The sequence below is a fragment of the Brienomyrus brachyistius genome, chromosome 3 (genome assembly GCF_023856365.1).
Source record: "Brienomyrus brachyistius isolate T26 chromosome 3, BBRACH_0.4, whole genome shotgun sequence".
NCBI lineage: Eukaryota > Metazoa > Chordata > Actinopteri > Osteoglossiformes > Mormyridae > Brienomyrus > Brienomyrus brachyistius.
The window spans coordinates 35,260,349-35,275,938 of NC_064535.1; the positions used below are offsets into that span (position 1 = coordinate 35,260,349).

General features: G+C 52.4%; 1 protein-coding gene across 1 annotated transcript; it reads right to left on the minus strand.

Moving 5' to 3' along the window:
* Positions 1-1,448: 1,448 nt before the first annotated feature.
* LOC125738489 (prickle-like protein 1) lies at positions 1,449-11,286 on the minus strand. Its single transcript, XM_049007446.1, is given in 10 exon segments — positions 1,449-2,260; positions 2,262-3,088; positions 3,206-3,575; positions 3,577-4,046; positions 4,135-4,321; positions 4,398-4,601; positions 5,759-5,896; positions 6,430-6,543; positions 8,197-8,379; positions 9,665-11,286. Coding segments are annotated over 10 exon segments (2,571 nt in total). The 5' UTR covers positions 9,671-11,286; the 3' UTR covers positions 1,449-2,188.
* Positions 11,287-15,590: the final 4,304 nt, after the last annotated feature.

Here is a 15,590-nt window from a genome sequence, read left to right on the forward strand (position 1 = left end):
CTGCAGGTTTCGTCCCACTGATTAAATACGGGCACCAGCGCATCTATGCTACGTGACATTTCTCTAGGGTTGTTTTAAAATTTTAATCTAATCGTGGCTTAAAAATCAACATGAACATCATGTGGAGAAATGATAAAACACAGTAACAGGAATAAAATCATTTACAGCCATTCACCTAGTTAGAATGCTGCCGTATATTTAAAAAAAAAAAAAAAACTATTGCTTCTGAACATCTGCAGGTCACTGCTAATAACCTAACAGATCAAACAGCAGATTTATTATTCACTACAGAGTCAGTAACAGGGGGACGATTCCCAAGCTGACAGAAATAAGAGATTCAAATGGGTTCAGCTGAACTGAACAGGCAGGAGTGCTGGAGCAGAGTGCTGCGGTTACAGTTTCCACGTTTTTTACATTTACAAAGGCTGTGTTTATAAAGAGGCTTCTCGTCTAGCTGAGTATACGGATGCCCAGCTGGGACATTTGTTGCGTTTTTCTCAATTTCGAAGGCAACCTCAGTTGTGGGAATGCACTTGGTCCTAGGTTAGACATGAGGTAGTGAAAATAACCTCCTCAAATTGGACAGATTTCCCATCTCATTGGGACCCTGCTTGAGTTTGATGTGTGTTTCTAGTGAAACTGGAGCTCCAAGTTAAAACTTAATCCATGTCACACTGTTTGCTGTGGGTTAAAATTCCACCCAGAAAACTGTTTGATGACCTCCCAGTCCTGCCTGAAAAGTTACCAACATGTTGCAGTATGTTGGCAGATAGGGCCATGAGGAATGCAAAAGACTTGACCACATCAGGTGGGCGTTGTGGTTGCTAGAAATTTCTTTGAAAAGAAAACTATTTATCCCATGGGAAATTGTGGTGCCAAAGCGTAGCTCTCACTGTGTAGGATGACTTCTAGTTAGTGGCTATTTGCGCTTGGTTTTGATTCACGCCGCCTTACAGTTAGCATTTAGCCTGAAGGTAAACCCTCCTGCAGCAGTTGGGTTGCTGTTTGCAGAGGCGTTGGTGTGGTCACCAGATTAGCCCAGCCTGTGGATCCCAATATTCCAGCACGGTGATGGGGACACTATGACCAACAGGTTAGCCCGTCCTGTGGTCTGTGTGGATGTCAATGCCTCAGTGCAGTGACACTGACCTGTAAAAAGGGTGCCGTCCTTCGGATGAGATGTAAAACCGAGGTCCTGAGGTCATAGAAGATCCCTGGGCACCTTTCGAAAGAGTAGGGGGGTGGTAACCATGCGCCCCTATCAAACTCCCTGATCATTCCCTGTATCCCAGTTCCCTTCACCAGTTTGTCTACTGGGGGGTGAGTATACTAGAGCAGAATGGCTGTCAACACATCACCAAGCACTATATAAATGTAACTTTCAATCTTCAACTACACTACGTGGTCAGTCCATCACAAGACCCAGTGCAAAAGTATCACCGATGGCGTTTTGAAGGTCAACGTTTTTATTATTAGCCGTGTGTTCCAGTTTTTACATCTATACAGATTAGTGATGTTTACAATATGAATCATAAATAAATCCGTTCAAAACTGTCATTCTTACTGAAAAAGAGGCTACAAGCAAAGGCAACCGAACGAGAAGAGCAGGGGTTATTTAGTCAATGCCATCACTGAGCGAGATTCCTTAATCACGGACTTCCAGAAGGTGACACACTCAGGAAAAAAAAAAAAAAGCTAAAGAGGGGGCTTTAGATTTACTTTTCTGCAACACTAACATTTAAAAAAAATTGTTTGAAATTTGGGGATATAAAAATATCAGTTAATCTTAACTTTACATATATACATCAATATTTTCACTGTTAAATAATTAGTCTCTAAATGCTCCTTTATAAATAGTTTCCTGGCTATAACAGTAATGCTTGCTGCCTTTTGTCGTGCACAACCACAGCTCGTATTGTATGTTACTAAGATACTTTCACAAGACATTACAGACGCCCCCTCCCCCCCAGACAGACTTTAGTTAGTTCTGCTGTGGCTTCGCACTGGTTTCCATCGTGGAGTGCAAGGTCATCGTAAACATGGCAGCATGGCAAGGGAACGAGTCCTGTAAACCCATTTTCCAAATCTGACGGTCAACAAGCAAGAAGTCTTTTCGTTACAGAACGAGAAGCGGCCTGGGATGCGGGTCTGCGGGGGGGATTTCGGAGACGCCTCTCTCTTCACTGCTCTAAGAAATGATACAGTTTTTGCCCTTGTGTCCCTTCTTTTTGGATTTAGAGCGAGGACCGTAGGGGGGGGGGAGGTAACGCTGAGATGGGACTGGGAAGGTCAGCGTAGTAATGGAATCTCGACGGCCGGGGCTGTGGGATGGGCTGGCCCAGGAAATAGCCCTCTTCCTCAGACTCGGAGGATGAGGAGGAGCAGGTGGAGCACCAGTCATCGTCATACCCATAGAGCGCTGGAAGCTGCTTGGGCAGGGCGTAGTCAGAGGTGGCGTGAGACTGAGGCTGGGGCGGCGGCCCGTACAGCTCCTGGCTCGGCAGGAAAGCCCGTGGGCCCTGGGAGCACGAAGAAGCATGGAAGTGTCTGTTGGTCTCCTCCCTGAAGAAGATGCGAGCGCGCTCTTTGGGGACCATGTGCAAGGCGTTGTCCGACCGGGACTTCCTGCTGCGGCGGCGTCGGTGGTGATGGTGCCGCAGACGTCCCTGGTGTTGCTCCTGCTCCTCAAAGTGAAAGGCACGCCGACGGGTCCGCTCACTCATGGGCGGCGGCCGCACCTCCACCTCCTCGTAGAGCCCGTTGTCTACCACGTCGTCAGAGAATTTTACCTGCTGCGGTCGGGACTGAGACCTGGTCCTCCGTAGCATGGGAACGTGCGGGAGTGGAGTCTTCTCCTCAGGAAAAGATGCCTCTTCCTCCTCCTCGTCCTCCTCTTCCTCCTCCACTTCTTCCTCAGGCTCTACCTCCGATGTCAAACTCTTAAGTGAATTTGCACTCCGGTGTAACATCGAAGAGTTCAGAGTCCCCATGTTGCTCATCTTCTCACAGTCCTCAGTGTCGAGTTCTGTAAAGTTCTGTAAAGAATACAGTAATGGCCTCTCTTTGCCATCTCCATCCACAGAGGCTCCTGTGGAGACAGGAGGAAGTTAGGATGCAAATGTGAAATCAACTCCCTACCCAAGAACAACTTAATCATATTTTAAGCAGTTAGACTAACTAACCAGCTAATAAAGCAGGTTCTTACCGGTTATATTAGACAGTGCTAAGGAGTCCATGGAATCCCGGACACTTGGATCTGGCTGCTTCAGTTCATCGGTGATGCACTCCAGCGAATCGTCGTACCACTGCTTCTGATCCCGTCTGAAGCTGGCTGCCCCATGGTCCATCTCCACCTCCTGCATCTTTCTGCTGGCTGGCCCTGGATGGCTTCCGTAGGCGGAGTCTCCTAGCCCGTCCTGGGATTGTGCCCAGTACATATCCGCCTGGTACTTCTTGCTGGCCAGACTCTGGATGTGATTTCCAGCTTTTGGTGCGGATATCTTGACCTCTGGGTCGGACATCCAGGGTTCCACAGGCCTCATGTCTTCAGAAGGCTGGAAGATGCCTTGTTCTCCCGAATTTAAGGACCAGCTGCGTCATGTAGTCATCATGTTCGGCCCATTCCTCATGGTCCTCCGGGGCCTCCTGCTCCTCCCTATTCTTCCAGAAGTGGTCCTCAGCAAAGCGGAGGTGTGCCAGTTTATGGGACAGGGTGTCATCGGCATTGCCGGAGAGGCCTGGGAACTTATAGTTGACGGCTGGTGAGAAGAGCAGTGACTGGCGGCACTGGTCAGCGGAGCAGCTGCTCTTCCCCATCCTCACGCTCCGTCTGGACTCACGGGACCGGCCCGACTGGAAAGCGGAGTCAGAGGAGTCTGAGGCATGGACATCCTCTCCCAGGCTGCAGGCTTTGGAGCAGTAGATCCGACCTTGGCGCGGCAGGAAGGGACAGCCCAACAGCGTGGCCTTACACTGGGCACAGCAGAAGCATGTCTCTGTGGCATGCCAGTGAAGGCCATCGTAGGTCATCTGGGCATGGTCCACACCTGGAGATGAAGAGAGAGCAGACCGGGACCCTCCATTAGTGCTCCCAGGGAGCTGCCGCAAAGGCCGGCAGACAGGAGCATGACTCACCAATGTGCTCCCCGCAAGCCTCGCAGTACTCGGCATAGAGTGACTCGAAGCAGCCACAGCAGTAGGGGCGACCGTCCTTCATGATGTACCGCTGGCCACCCAACACGGCATCGCACTCAAAGCAGCAGAAGTGCTTCATGTGCCAGTGGCGGCCCTCGGCTTCCGTGCACTCATCAGCGAAGATTATCTGGGGGGAACCACGGCACGATTAGGGGCTGGCCATGTACCTGCAGTGGAACGGGTCCAGGAGAGCGAGGACTCACCTCGTCGCAGGCGGAGCACCGTGGTTTGAGCAGCTCGGCATGGTGCCGGCCACAATGAACCTTCCCGTCGTGGTAGAAGTAGATGAGGTCCACCAGGAGCTCGCTGCAGGTGGCGCAGGCGAAGCAAGCCGGGTGCCAGCATGGCCCGGGCCCCGCCCTGGAGGCAAACACTGCCAACTCGCCACCACTGATGTTCTCACCACACTGCGGGAAGGGGGTTGGAGACATGAGTATCCAAGCAAATGGTCTTTGATAAAGCCCACATTGTTTTTGGAGACTGTCCAATTGCAGGATCTTCCAACTATGCCTATAAAGTAAGGGGGGGGGGGCTTGGAATATTGTGATTGGAATAAGTTACCAGCAGCTGGTTCTAGTATTTATGGTCTTAAAAATGAACAAAGGCAACAGGTTGTATTTCCTTCTTATTAAAGTTTCTGCCTTTATGAAACTAGCCTGTATTTCATGCATCACAGTGCAGACAGACTGCCACTAAAACTGTGTTCACAGCCTTATTATTAACTACATGTGGTCTACACCCAGAAATGTACACCACCGCCATAGCGCAGCAAAACATGTAATCCGGGGGACTGCTTAGCCTGCCTTTTATAGCAAATGCTACACAGCCGGCCGTACAAGTCACCTTCCGTAAGGGCATGTGTTAAGAGAGAATGTAAAACAGAATTTACGCAGGGAGTTTCACAAATAAATTCCCCCTCTGCCAACACACTATCGTCTGTCCCCGAAGAGTAAATGATTGAGCAGCTTAATGGAGCATGAAGACATACACAGGCGCACGTCTTTATATAAGCACGGCTCCCAGCTGCTCGCCATTATGACGCCACAGCCTTGGCCTTCAAGCCACGGTGTCATGTGGCCCCCGGCATTTCAGCGCAGAACCAGAGATGGAGAATCGTGCTGTTCTGCTCCATCTGGGGGTACTTGAGACACTATATGACATGTGTTGCCTGGAGGAATGGCGACTGCAGGCCCTTTACTTCACTCTGTGGCCATCTTATAGCCAACAGTGTCTGTAGGACTCCCTGCGAATTGACAAGGATGTGGAGAGCGCAGACTGCAATCAGTGAGCGGAGCCATTGATGTGGTTTGACAGGCCTCTATTGTCTCTGAGAAATTTCTGACCTCTAAGTGCTAAATAAGACAAGCCCCACTGTGTGTGTGTGTGTGTGTGTGTGCGTAGGGAACACACTTAAATGCCAAACATTCTGATGGCTGGAATAACCCCCACGCTTGGGCTGCATTCACTGTAGACAACAAACAGAGTGCCGCAGACCCTTTAAAAATCTTTGCTCCCCTTTCATTGGGGAAGGAGGGGGAAGGTCTGGGGATGGCGAGAGACCTACGTGCTCGCAGATGGCGTGCAGCCGTGCCCGGGGCAGCAGCTTGAGGGCACCTCGGCCCAGGGCCTCCTTCTTGCGCTGCGTGCTGAACATGTGCAGCTCCTTCTTCTCCTCCTCACTGAGCGACTGGCAGTACCGCATCTGGGGTGGGGAGCACGGATACCAGCGTCAAAAATGGGGGGGGGATGGGCTCGCAGTCAAGACACCTCAGAAGGCCGCTCTGCACACAGGCTTCCTGCGGGATCCCCATGTTCACCTCCCCTTGGGGCCCACAGGATCCCCCAGATTTTCACAAATCATTTTGTCAAAAGTTTTATTGTGCTGACACCATCTTTGTGAGCAAGAAACAAAGGAGCTCAGTGTGAGGCTGCTGGCAGGACCCACTGAGGCGAGGCAAGACTAGGTGAGGCAAGGCGAGGAGAGGCGAGGCGAGGCAAAGTGAGGCTAGGTGAGGCAAGGCGAGGAAAGGCGAGAAGAGGGCAAAGCGGCAAACGCTGGTGGGTAGGGAGGCGAACTTTGTGCATGAGCCACCCGCCATAATGTAGCTTTTGAAAACTAGAACAGAAACGGGTAGCAAGGGGGGTCTCCCCAGACCACCATCCAAGGCCCTCTCTATAAGGGGCACCTGCTAGTCCTGTTTCTGTGCAGAAAACATGCTGGGGTCCGGCACTCACCTCGTTATCATGGGGGGGCAGCTGGTACAGGAGCTGCTTGATTCTGAACTTCTCTCCAGGACTATTGATGTAGGGCACCTTCTCCTCAGGTAGGCAGGAAAAGTAGAGCTGGACCTGGGTTTGGAGGGACATTGCATGCAGATCTCAGTAAAGGAGCTGAAGCACTGGTGGGTTTATACAGGGGGTACCACCCTTTGTCCAGGGGCACATTTAAAAGAGGAAGCTCCATGATCTACACCGGCGCTATTCAGCGACTCCCAAGTGCTTAGTGGCTGGTTAATGGCAAACTGTAACTACTTTTAGTAGGACGGCCCTTTGCGGCAGTATGTACAAAGACCTGGGAAAGAGGTCATTGGCAGCCATTAGCACAATCATAAAGAATCTGTCTCCCAGACAAGTAACATCCTCCTGCTGAAGGAGTCATGCTTCCCGTGAGGGGGGAGGTGGGGGCGGGGTCACTGATACCGCACATATTTTTTTGGGGGTGGGGGGGAGGGGTGTAGCGCCCCCTGGTGGTCAAGCCTGCCCTTCTCATTCATGGGTGGTCATTGCATCCATGTCTGCTGGGGAGGTAGGAATGGGAGCTGGAAGCTCTGGGCCAGAATCTAGCGCCTTAAGAACCCGGCACACGTGCTCCAGCTCGATGTGGAGCATATTTGGGGGTCTTACTGCAGACAGGTCAAGCTGCATAACCACGAAAGGGGCTCGCATGCGGCGAGGCCTCCGACAGACTGACGAGCAGGCCTCTTTACAATTTTGGGCATGAAATTTCAGTAAAACTGAGCTGAAATATGTTTGATGACATTAACACGTTTCCAGGGTAAATATAGAGAAAAACAAACTAGGTTGCGTTTCACACCGTGAAAATCACACCATCAGGGCCATTCTGAGCCAGTTTGGTATGACTGCGAGAATGCAAAGCCTGACAATGCCATCTTTGTGTGACTTCATACATATTCTATGCAGCACCGCATTTACATTACAGATTTCGTCAGGAGAAGATAAATCGCACACAGCTGGGGGCTGGCCCTCCCCCCTCCTGGTGGTATTTTAGGCATGGGGGGTGAGCAGACTGCAGTATGTGAGCCAGGTCGTCTGCCCACCATGGCCGACTGTCTCAGCCAGTCCTGCTGACTGCTGTCCCATAAAGACCAACCAAAAAAGAACAAAAAAAAAAAGTTATCGGGCCATGGAATTCAGCACAGAGGCTTTTGTGACCCCCCCCGAAGCCTCTGCTCATTGCAGAGTGGCCTGGTTTACTTATAGATGATGACTTATTTACTGAGGTACTGAATGGCATAGGAGAGAGCTGGCTATTGGGGGAACACATCTTAATTTAAAAAGTAAAATTCCACTTTTTTGGGGGAACAAATTAAATATTTATATAACTGGTGGATCTACGTTCCCCTCGGTTCCTATAGCCCTCATGGTACCGGTCATTCGAAACATGCTGGTCTCCTCTACAGCCCTGATGGTTTAACTAGGAAGAGCTGGGTTGGTGTGATTTTCAGAGAAGCACACACACACACTCTCTCTCTCTATCTTGCACGTCCAGCCTCCCTGCTCCCTTCCAGGTGTGTCATGCACTTTGTGTGACCTCCCCCCCCCCCCCCCCTTCCCTTCCTCTTCTCACCCCACTGCCTGCTACGGCCTTTGGGGTGGGGGGGGCGGGGGGTGTAGCCCGAGGTACTGGATGTCACACAGGCCGCTCAGACACTCACACCTGCCTGCCTGAGACGGTAAGTACAGCTCGGGAAGAGATCTGACCTGGTCGGGCCGCAGGCCGGGGGGCACCCATGCGTACTCCTCCAGGGCGCAGCCTGAGTCGTCGTCGGAGGTGGAGCAGCGCTGGAAGCCCGGGGAGAGCTTGCCGACCTTGTGCTCCATGTCCGGGGCCCGGCCCACCGGCTGGTAGCTGCTGGTGTTCTCTAGGTTCATCGGGAAGTGCTTCTGGGCATGGGAGACAAGTGGGGGGGGCATGAGTCAGATGAGGGGGCTTTTTGGGGGGGGGGGGGGGGGAGACATCCCACAGTGTCATTGCGACTATGGAGGAATTCAAAATTGAGCGAGAGACGGGGCGTCTATGCAACCTGGAAGTTATTAACCAGAAAAGCGATGACAAACAGCCCCATCTTGGCATTCGTGGTGAATGTGTGACGCTTCGCTTTAGGCCCCATTTCCGTCTGTCTGACCAGCCAGCTGCCCCCTGCACGTGGCGGCCCTCCCATCATGCAGTCGCTGCTTATTTTTACTGGCCGGAGAAAAAAGTCGCACAGTGGCAGGTTTCTGCATCGCCCACCCCGCATCTGTCTTTGAAGCTGCCAGGCCACGTCACGGTCACATGGCTGGCCCTTTCATCTAAGGGGGGGCGTCATGGCAGGTGGGACCGTGGCCAGCTGGTCGGACCCGGAATCAGGATGGGCAGATCAGAGGGCAAGTGCTGGACCGGGTTTCCCGGGACCACCACCACCACCACATCTCTCTGCTGCAGCGGTTTAGGCCGTGCTGAGGACTGGAACGGTCTTCAGTCTCCCACAGCGAGGTCTCTGTGGTCCATAGCTACCCTTACATTATGGTGTTTGGTTAAAGTGCAACAGATTTCTTGAAAGATATGGGTTTGACAGAAATGGCCTTTGAAAGCAGGGAAATCTGCTCTGCTGGTGTGTGTGGTGAGCAGAATGTTTTTATGGTGTCTATTTTGTCAAAAGGTGTCTACTTTGCATTTGACACACACACACAGGCGCTCCGCTCGCCTCCTTCCTCCCAGAGGAGTGTTCGGCGGGGCCAGCTGACAGTGGCAGCCCTCGCAGTTGTGACTGTCTTTCAAGAGTTTAAAGCATGACAGACAGCCGTAGGGCACCCCGGGACCCGGCCCTTGCTGACCCTTCCGCCCGCACCCGTGCTTGTGGGTGGGGTGGGGTGGGGGGAACAGGCGGCCACACGGACAGCTGAGAAAACCAGCGACCCTGCAGTTGGCTTTGAAGAACCCCAAGCTTTCCTGGTCCCTCTTGTGGAATTTCTGTCATGCATAAATACTTAAAAAGGGCAATGTGCTATAGAACACCCCCCCCCCCCTCTCACACACACACACACACACACACACACACACACACACACACACACACACACACACACACACACACACACACACACACACACACACACACACACACACACACACACAGAATGCTGAATGCTGAGCACGCCCCCAGCCATGCCCTCAGACCCCTCAAACCTGCATCCTGTCCCCACTTGCTGTGGGTTCTGGGGTTCCTGGTCACGGCCCGTGGTCCCAGAGCTGCGCCAGTGGAGAATTCAAGGCCGACAGCCGGTTCAGAGTCTAGCCAAAGCCAGGAAGATGTAGTTATGTCTGCCCACATGCGCACATCAAAATGAAGGGGGGGGGGGTTAACCTGTGGCTGGCTACTTCATCCCCCCTCCCCCCCATGGAGCACTGCGGCCACCAGATTTATGGCATGAAACGTCAGGGCCTGCTGCTCAGTTTATCAAAGGCACCCCCCCCTTATCTCAGGAAAATAGGGCTCTAATGTCACCATTCATGGCCTTTATAGCTCTGTGCTCCTGATAACCTGTCTTTTGTTGTGGTGTCAGAAGTGCTCAGGGATCTATTCCTGTTTATTTACATGCAAATGAGAGGAAAACGGCTCTGAATACCTCCTGTGTGCAGCAGCCACATGCGGAAGCTCACACTCCAGTTCATACTGAAGTTCGAGTATCACGCATTACATCTAAATGCAGTTTTAGCATCTTAAGCCTTGTTCAGTGCTTAAAGTGCCGTCAACAGTCACTGTAAGAGCTCACTGTGTCCGCAGCCCCTCCAGACATGGATGGAGAAATGCTGCAACACTCGGCTACTTTCCAGACCAGAATCCTCTACCAAATGGGGCGAACAGGCCCCAAGGCTGCTTTTAACAGCTGCCCAGGTGGTTCGTGACACGGCACCACAGACTCCTGAGTGTAAACCCCCGGCTGCCCTCTGTGGGGGGTGGGGCGGGGGTGACCCCTTCTCCTGGAGGTTATAGGCTCTATGGCTGGTTCCTGTCAGCTCTCCCACACACCCAGCTAAAGCCCCGAGGCTCAAATTGTTTAACAGTCCTTCCTTTGTCAGGGTGCTTGTTAACATCGCTGTGGAGGAGGAGGTGATTTGGGGGGGGGGGGGGGGCACTCAGATGGAGATCAGAGGGCTCCACCCACACCACCCTGGCAGCCTGAGGAGGTGGCAGATCTGAGTGACGGAGGGCGAAGGTGGCGACAGATTCGCCCACGGATCCGTTGAATGGTAATGAGACGGTTACATCGAAGGTGTTGAGAATGACAAGTGAGGCCCAGGTGGCCCAGGCTAGCATGCAGTCACACGGGGGCGAGGGAAGCTCTCAGGACTGGCCCTCAACAGCCAGCCTCAAGGCGTACATACGCTGTCCCCTATTCAGGAGCCATTAAGAACTCCCTAGCATCAAAACTACCAATGGGAACAGACCCATTTAAGGGAGTTCGTGTCTGGGGCTGCGTGGGATAACTTTAGATAACTGGGGTGCTGATTAATATTACCCAGTCATACACGGAAGAGTCGTCAGCCGTAAAAAACAGGCACTCACTCCCAGGAGTGCAGACCGGCATTGGGAGAGTCGCCTGTTCTTAAAGAACATGAGTGAGACGTCAGCTAGCAGCAGCAAAAAAAATAAATAAATAAATAAAAATCGCTGGTGAAACAAGGCGAAGGAGAGACACTCGTCATGGCAGCCGGCGCTTAACGCCGTGACTGTCTGCATGACACCAACGTGATATCGGGATCGCTCGGAAAACACGGCAGCACGGGGAGGCCTGGGCAACCTGCCTTTTCTGACACCCCCCCCCCCCCATGTTCCAGCACATTCCACAAACATCCTGCAAAAGCAGCCACTGAACAAAAGGAGGCAACGAAGCTTCCATTTTCTTGGGATCCTGAGTGACAATTAATTGAAAAATGTTGTGTCGAGTCTCCTGCATTTCCACGGAGGGTGGGCGGGGGGACCCTTTCTCCTTCTGGTTTTAATGGACTGAGGAAGATTAACGGAGTGGCAGCAGAAGGAGTGCTCCCAAAGCCAAAGGGGCTGTCCTCGGCGACCCTCAACGCCCCAAACCTCGGGGGAAGCTGTGCACACACTGGCCGACAGCCCGCTGGCCGCACCGGCGCCTCGAGGCCCCTGGGAAATCACTCACAGCCCCTGCCCACCCCCAGCGCCTTCCTCACAAGACGCTTTTCTGCTCAGAGAATACATGGCTATTGAGACACACAAGCAAGATGAGGGGACGACCCGGCAACACATTCTGGGCACAGAAGAGACTAGAAAAGCAGCTCCGGCTTAACTTTTAAATGTCTAAATGCGCCAAATGGCGGGACACCAAGCGCGAAGCAGGGGCCTTACCTCCAGGAGACCCTCACGGCAGGCGCACGCTCCTGGCTGCTGTACACCTAATCCCCAAGCTGCCAGCCGCGTCGCATGTCCATACCCCAAGGACTCCGCAGCACAGGGGGGGCCGGCCGGCCTGTCCGCTCGCACCCTTTCAGCAGTGAGTCCTCGGCACCATGTCAGAGCTGTCAGCACGAGCCGCGGTCCATATCAGAGTGAAGCTGGGAAGCACGACGCTGTGTCTACGTGCGTGTGGAGTGGGCTAGACTGGGCTGGCCCTCCCCGATGGCTCGAAAAGAATGAGGGCCGGCCCTCAGCCCTTGAGGCCTAGCCCCTCCCCACAGAGGCCACCCCCCACACTTCAAAATGAGGGCAGGGGGCCTGTCTCAGGAATCCTGCTGGTCAGGCCAAGGGCCCAATCCTCTAGTCCTGGAGGAGGACGGACGCTAGCGTTTAAACTGCCACTGTAAATGTATCGCACAGGCACTGCTGGCGAAATAGAGCCATCATTCATGTCTCCTCCTCCCAACAACAAGATGGACGAACAATTTCACAAAAACACACAGTAACACCCTTTTGTTTGGCAATATTTTAGAATATTATAGAGGCATCTTTACCTGGTTTTACCGAAACCAGAAACAGGTTTTTCTGAATGTGGTTCCAAGCCGAAGAGGAGCATTTCTGACTCATGAGGATGCCACCGATATCCGACAAGCCTCTCCTTGTCCGGCTGGAGCATCTCTGAGCCGCCTCCACACCACCGTGGCCTAACCCTAACCCTTCCGCTCTCCGTGGACCTCCAGGGGACATTAGCATACGAATTAAGTCTCGCTTCACCCCCTAATTGACCACTTCCAAAGAGGAAGCTTCAGCAGGGCACAAAAAAAAAACCACACACACACCAAGTACAATCTGCAGCACTTCCAGACTGCGGTGATTCGCGACATTCTGCCAGAGCATCACTCTTAATAAAGCCCAGAGTGAGCTCAGTGGCACTGTTTCAGATCGACGCGTTTGCACCTTTGTCTCCGGACAAAAGGCCCCTGTCCGCACGACCAGCTCTGGAGAAAACCTGCTTGTCTCATGGCAGATTAACACATAATCCCTGCTGACTTCTTGCCCGAGTAACCAATGGTCACAGGAGTGCATTGCCTTCTCTGGCCTGCTGGGGTAGCGAGAGCGAGGCAATGGAAAACTCCAGGCTGTTTCTCAGTTACCCGCAACCCAGGTCTATAAAGGGAGTAAATGCAAGCGGAATAACAATGTGCAACCTGGCTTACATGTTGGGGGGTGGGGGTGTAACAAACAAAATAAATAAAACCAGCGTCGACCCTTCGATTTAAACCCCTTCCTCAAAGATCGCATCAATTGAGATTCCCTTAGCCTGTGGCCAGAGACCACGGGGGCCATTCAAACAAGGGGCTGATAGAGGGAGGGGTAGCTAATTGTTATCTCTTTCATTTCCTGGGCAATTTCCTGCCATTCTACAACACACACCCCAGTGTGTCTGTCGGGCCCTTGGCCTGGTTTGCAGACTCTCTGGAGGGTTTCATGCGAAGCACCTCAGGCTCCTGAAATGTCATTTCCTTCTCAAGAAAGGCAATTATGTAAGATTAGCAGAGAAACTGGGTGAAATGTGCTAACAGAATGAGGTTTATCATGCAAGAAACACTTTGTGGGGACCATCCATTCATTTCTAGGGGAAAAACCCCAAATCCCAACAATGACAACCCATCCAGCCCTAACCTTAACTACAGATAACCCAACAAAATACAAGGCTTTTAATGGTCCCCACAATGTTAAAACAACACGTTATCACACTTTGGGAACATTTGGTCTCCAAAGTGTAATACACACACACACACACACACACACACACACACACTTCAGGCTTGTTTTTCCTGGCTAATTTTGGCTGGTTCCAGCCCTGAAATGCAGACCATCTCCAAAGGATTTTAGGAGCCGACAGTCTCCTGGGGGTCTTGGGGGCTGGGTCTGGACACGGTGCAGCCAGGCATGAAACAGAGCTCCAGCAGCCTGCTGGCCACACGGCCACAAGCCCCATGGCGTAGAAGTGGTAGAGGGGCCAGTCACCTCACTGCAGACTGACGTTTGCAAATTCAGCACCCGTAACATTTCAGAAATGCATTTCTGATACAACTGACATGCCATGGAACACGAGGTGACGTATCGCAGTAGCTAGCCAACCTCCAAAGCCACACACTCATGCAGGAAAATTTCCACATCAATCCCAGGAATATCTAACACCTCCGATAAGCGACTTTTGGATTTTTCCCCAAGGACCTGTAAGACTGACAGTCACTGCTGAGGGAATCCATCGGTGGTGCCAAGTAATGAGACCCCTCCCTTGTGAGCGTTTTAGGTGTCATGGAGGACAGTTTGAAGATACCGTTACAGGCACAGCAAATATGCAACTTTCACGAGGCACTCTGAGGCCACATACCCCTTACCAAACCAGGGACAGGTTTCAAGCGTCACCCATCCACACATTTTAAGCTCCTTTTACTACATTTGTGCCGATTATGTCACAAAAGTTCAAGCCAAAATTACCAGTCGAAAAAAATTAGTCGAAAAATACCCCTAAATGATGTGACCGTCAGAAGCGTTTTTACTAAACGGGGTCAATTGTTCAAGATTAGCTCTGCTTCAGTTTCAACCTTTAAACAACATATGAAATATCAGGAAAAATAACACCCAAGACCTTTGGCCCTTGGCGAGAGCTTAACGGCCCGTAAATCTTCATTCCAGAAGGTTATAGCCCCCTCCCCCGTCACCCCGGGACGGCCCAAGCAGAACTTCACACCTGGCTTTCACCTCTATTCATTACGCGGCATGAAGGTCCAAGCCTGGCATTCACCAGCATCAGCAGGATTTCCAGAGCTGACATGCTGCAACAGCTACCTGACCCCCAAAGCCGACACGCGGGGGGGGGCGTGGCCTACCGACACCCCCTATAAACCCAGATGCTTCCCGACACCCTCATCTCCGTGCTGCGATGATCCACCTCACTGCATGCAGATTCTTTCCCTTTCGAAGCCATAGTTAATGCGGGACGTCCTCTCGGTTTACCTGAGTCCAAGTCCACTATACTTCTAAATTAACTCATCGGGTTCAGCCACTAAGGGTAATAATACACAGGGCAACTTTCTGAGTAATGCTGCTGACCCATGCTGCTTGGGCACGTTCCCAACAAATTTCTATTTGAAAAGTGGGCAACTTTCTGCAATCATCCAGATCCAGATGAGTTGCCTTTCGTCTCACATGGTTAGCAGTTGCCCAGCAACATTGCTCAGCTTGTCTCTTGTATCATCACCTTCACACACACTCCATCTGCGACTGACGGCGATCTCCACGTTGGGGCGGTTGGGCCGGCTACCTAGCAAGCTGTGAAAATGGAGCACTTCTCAAACCCAGAACCCCCCCACCACCACCACCACCACCGAAAACTGTAACTGTTCTGTGGGGGGGGGGGGTCACCACTATCCCCTCACCACAAGAGCACCTGGCCACCCCCCTCCAGAAACATCAGCAGTGCCTTCCCAGAAACCCACGCCTGCCTGCAGACCTGGCAGGCGACCTGGGGCAGTAGGAGGGGGAGGGGGGGGGCAGGAAGACCGAATAAAGATCCGACACGACGCCTTAATCGCCGGGCTTCAGCACTTGAAAGGGGGGGGGGACGGCAAGTCAATGGTGCTGACTGTGCAGCTCCCAGCTCCTGACTCACTGCCC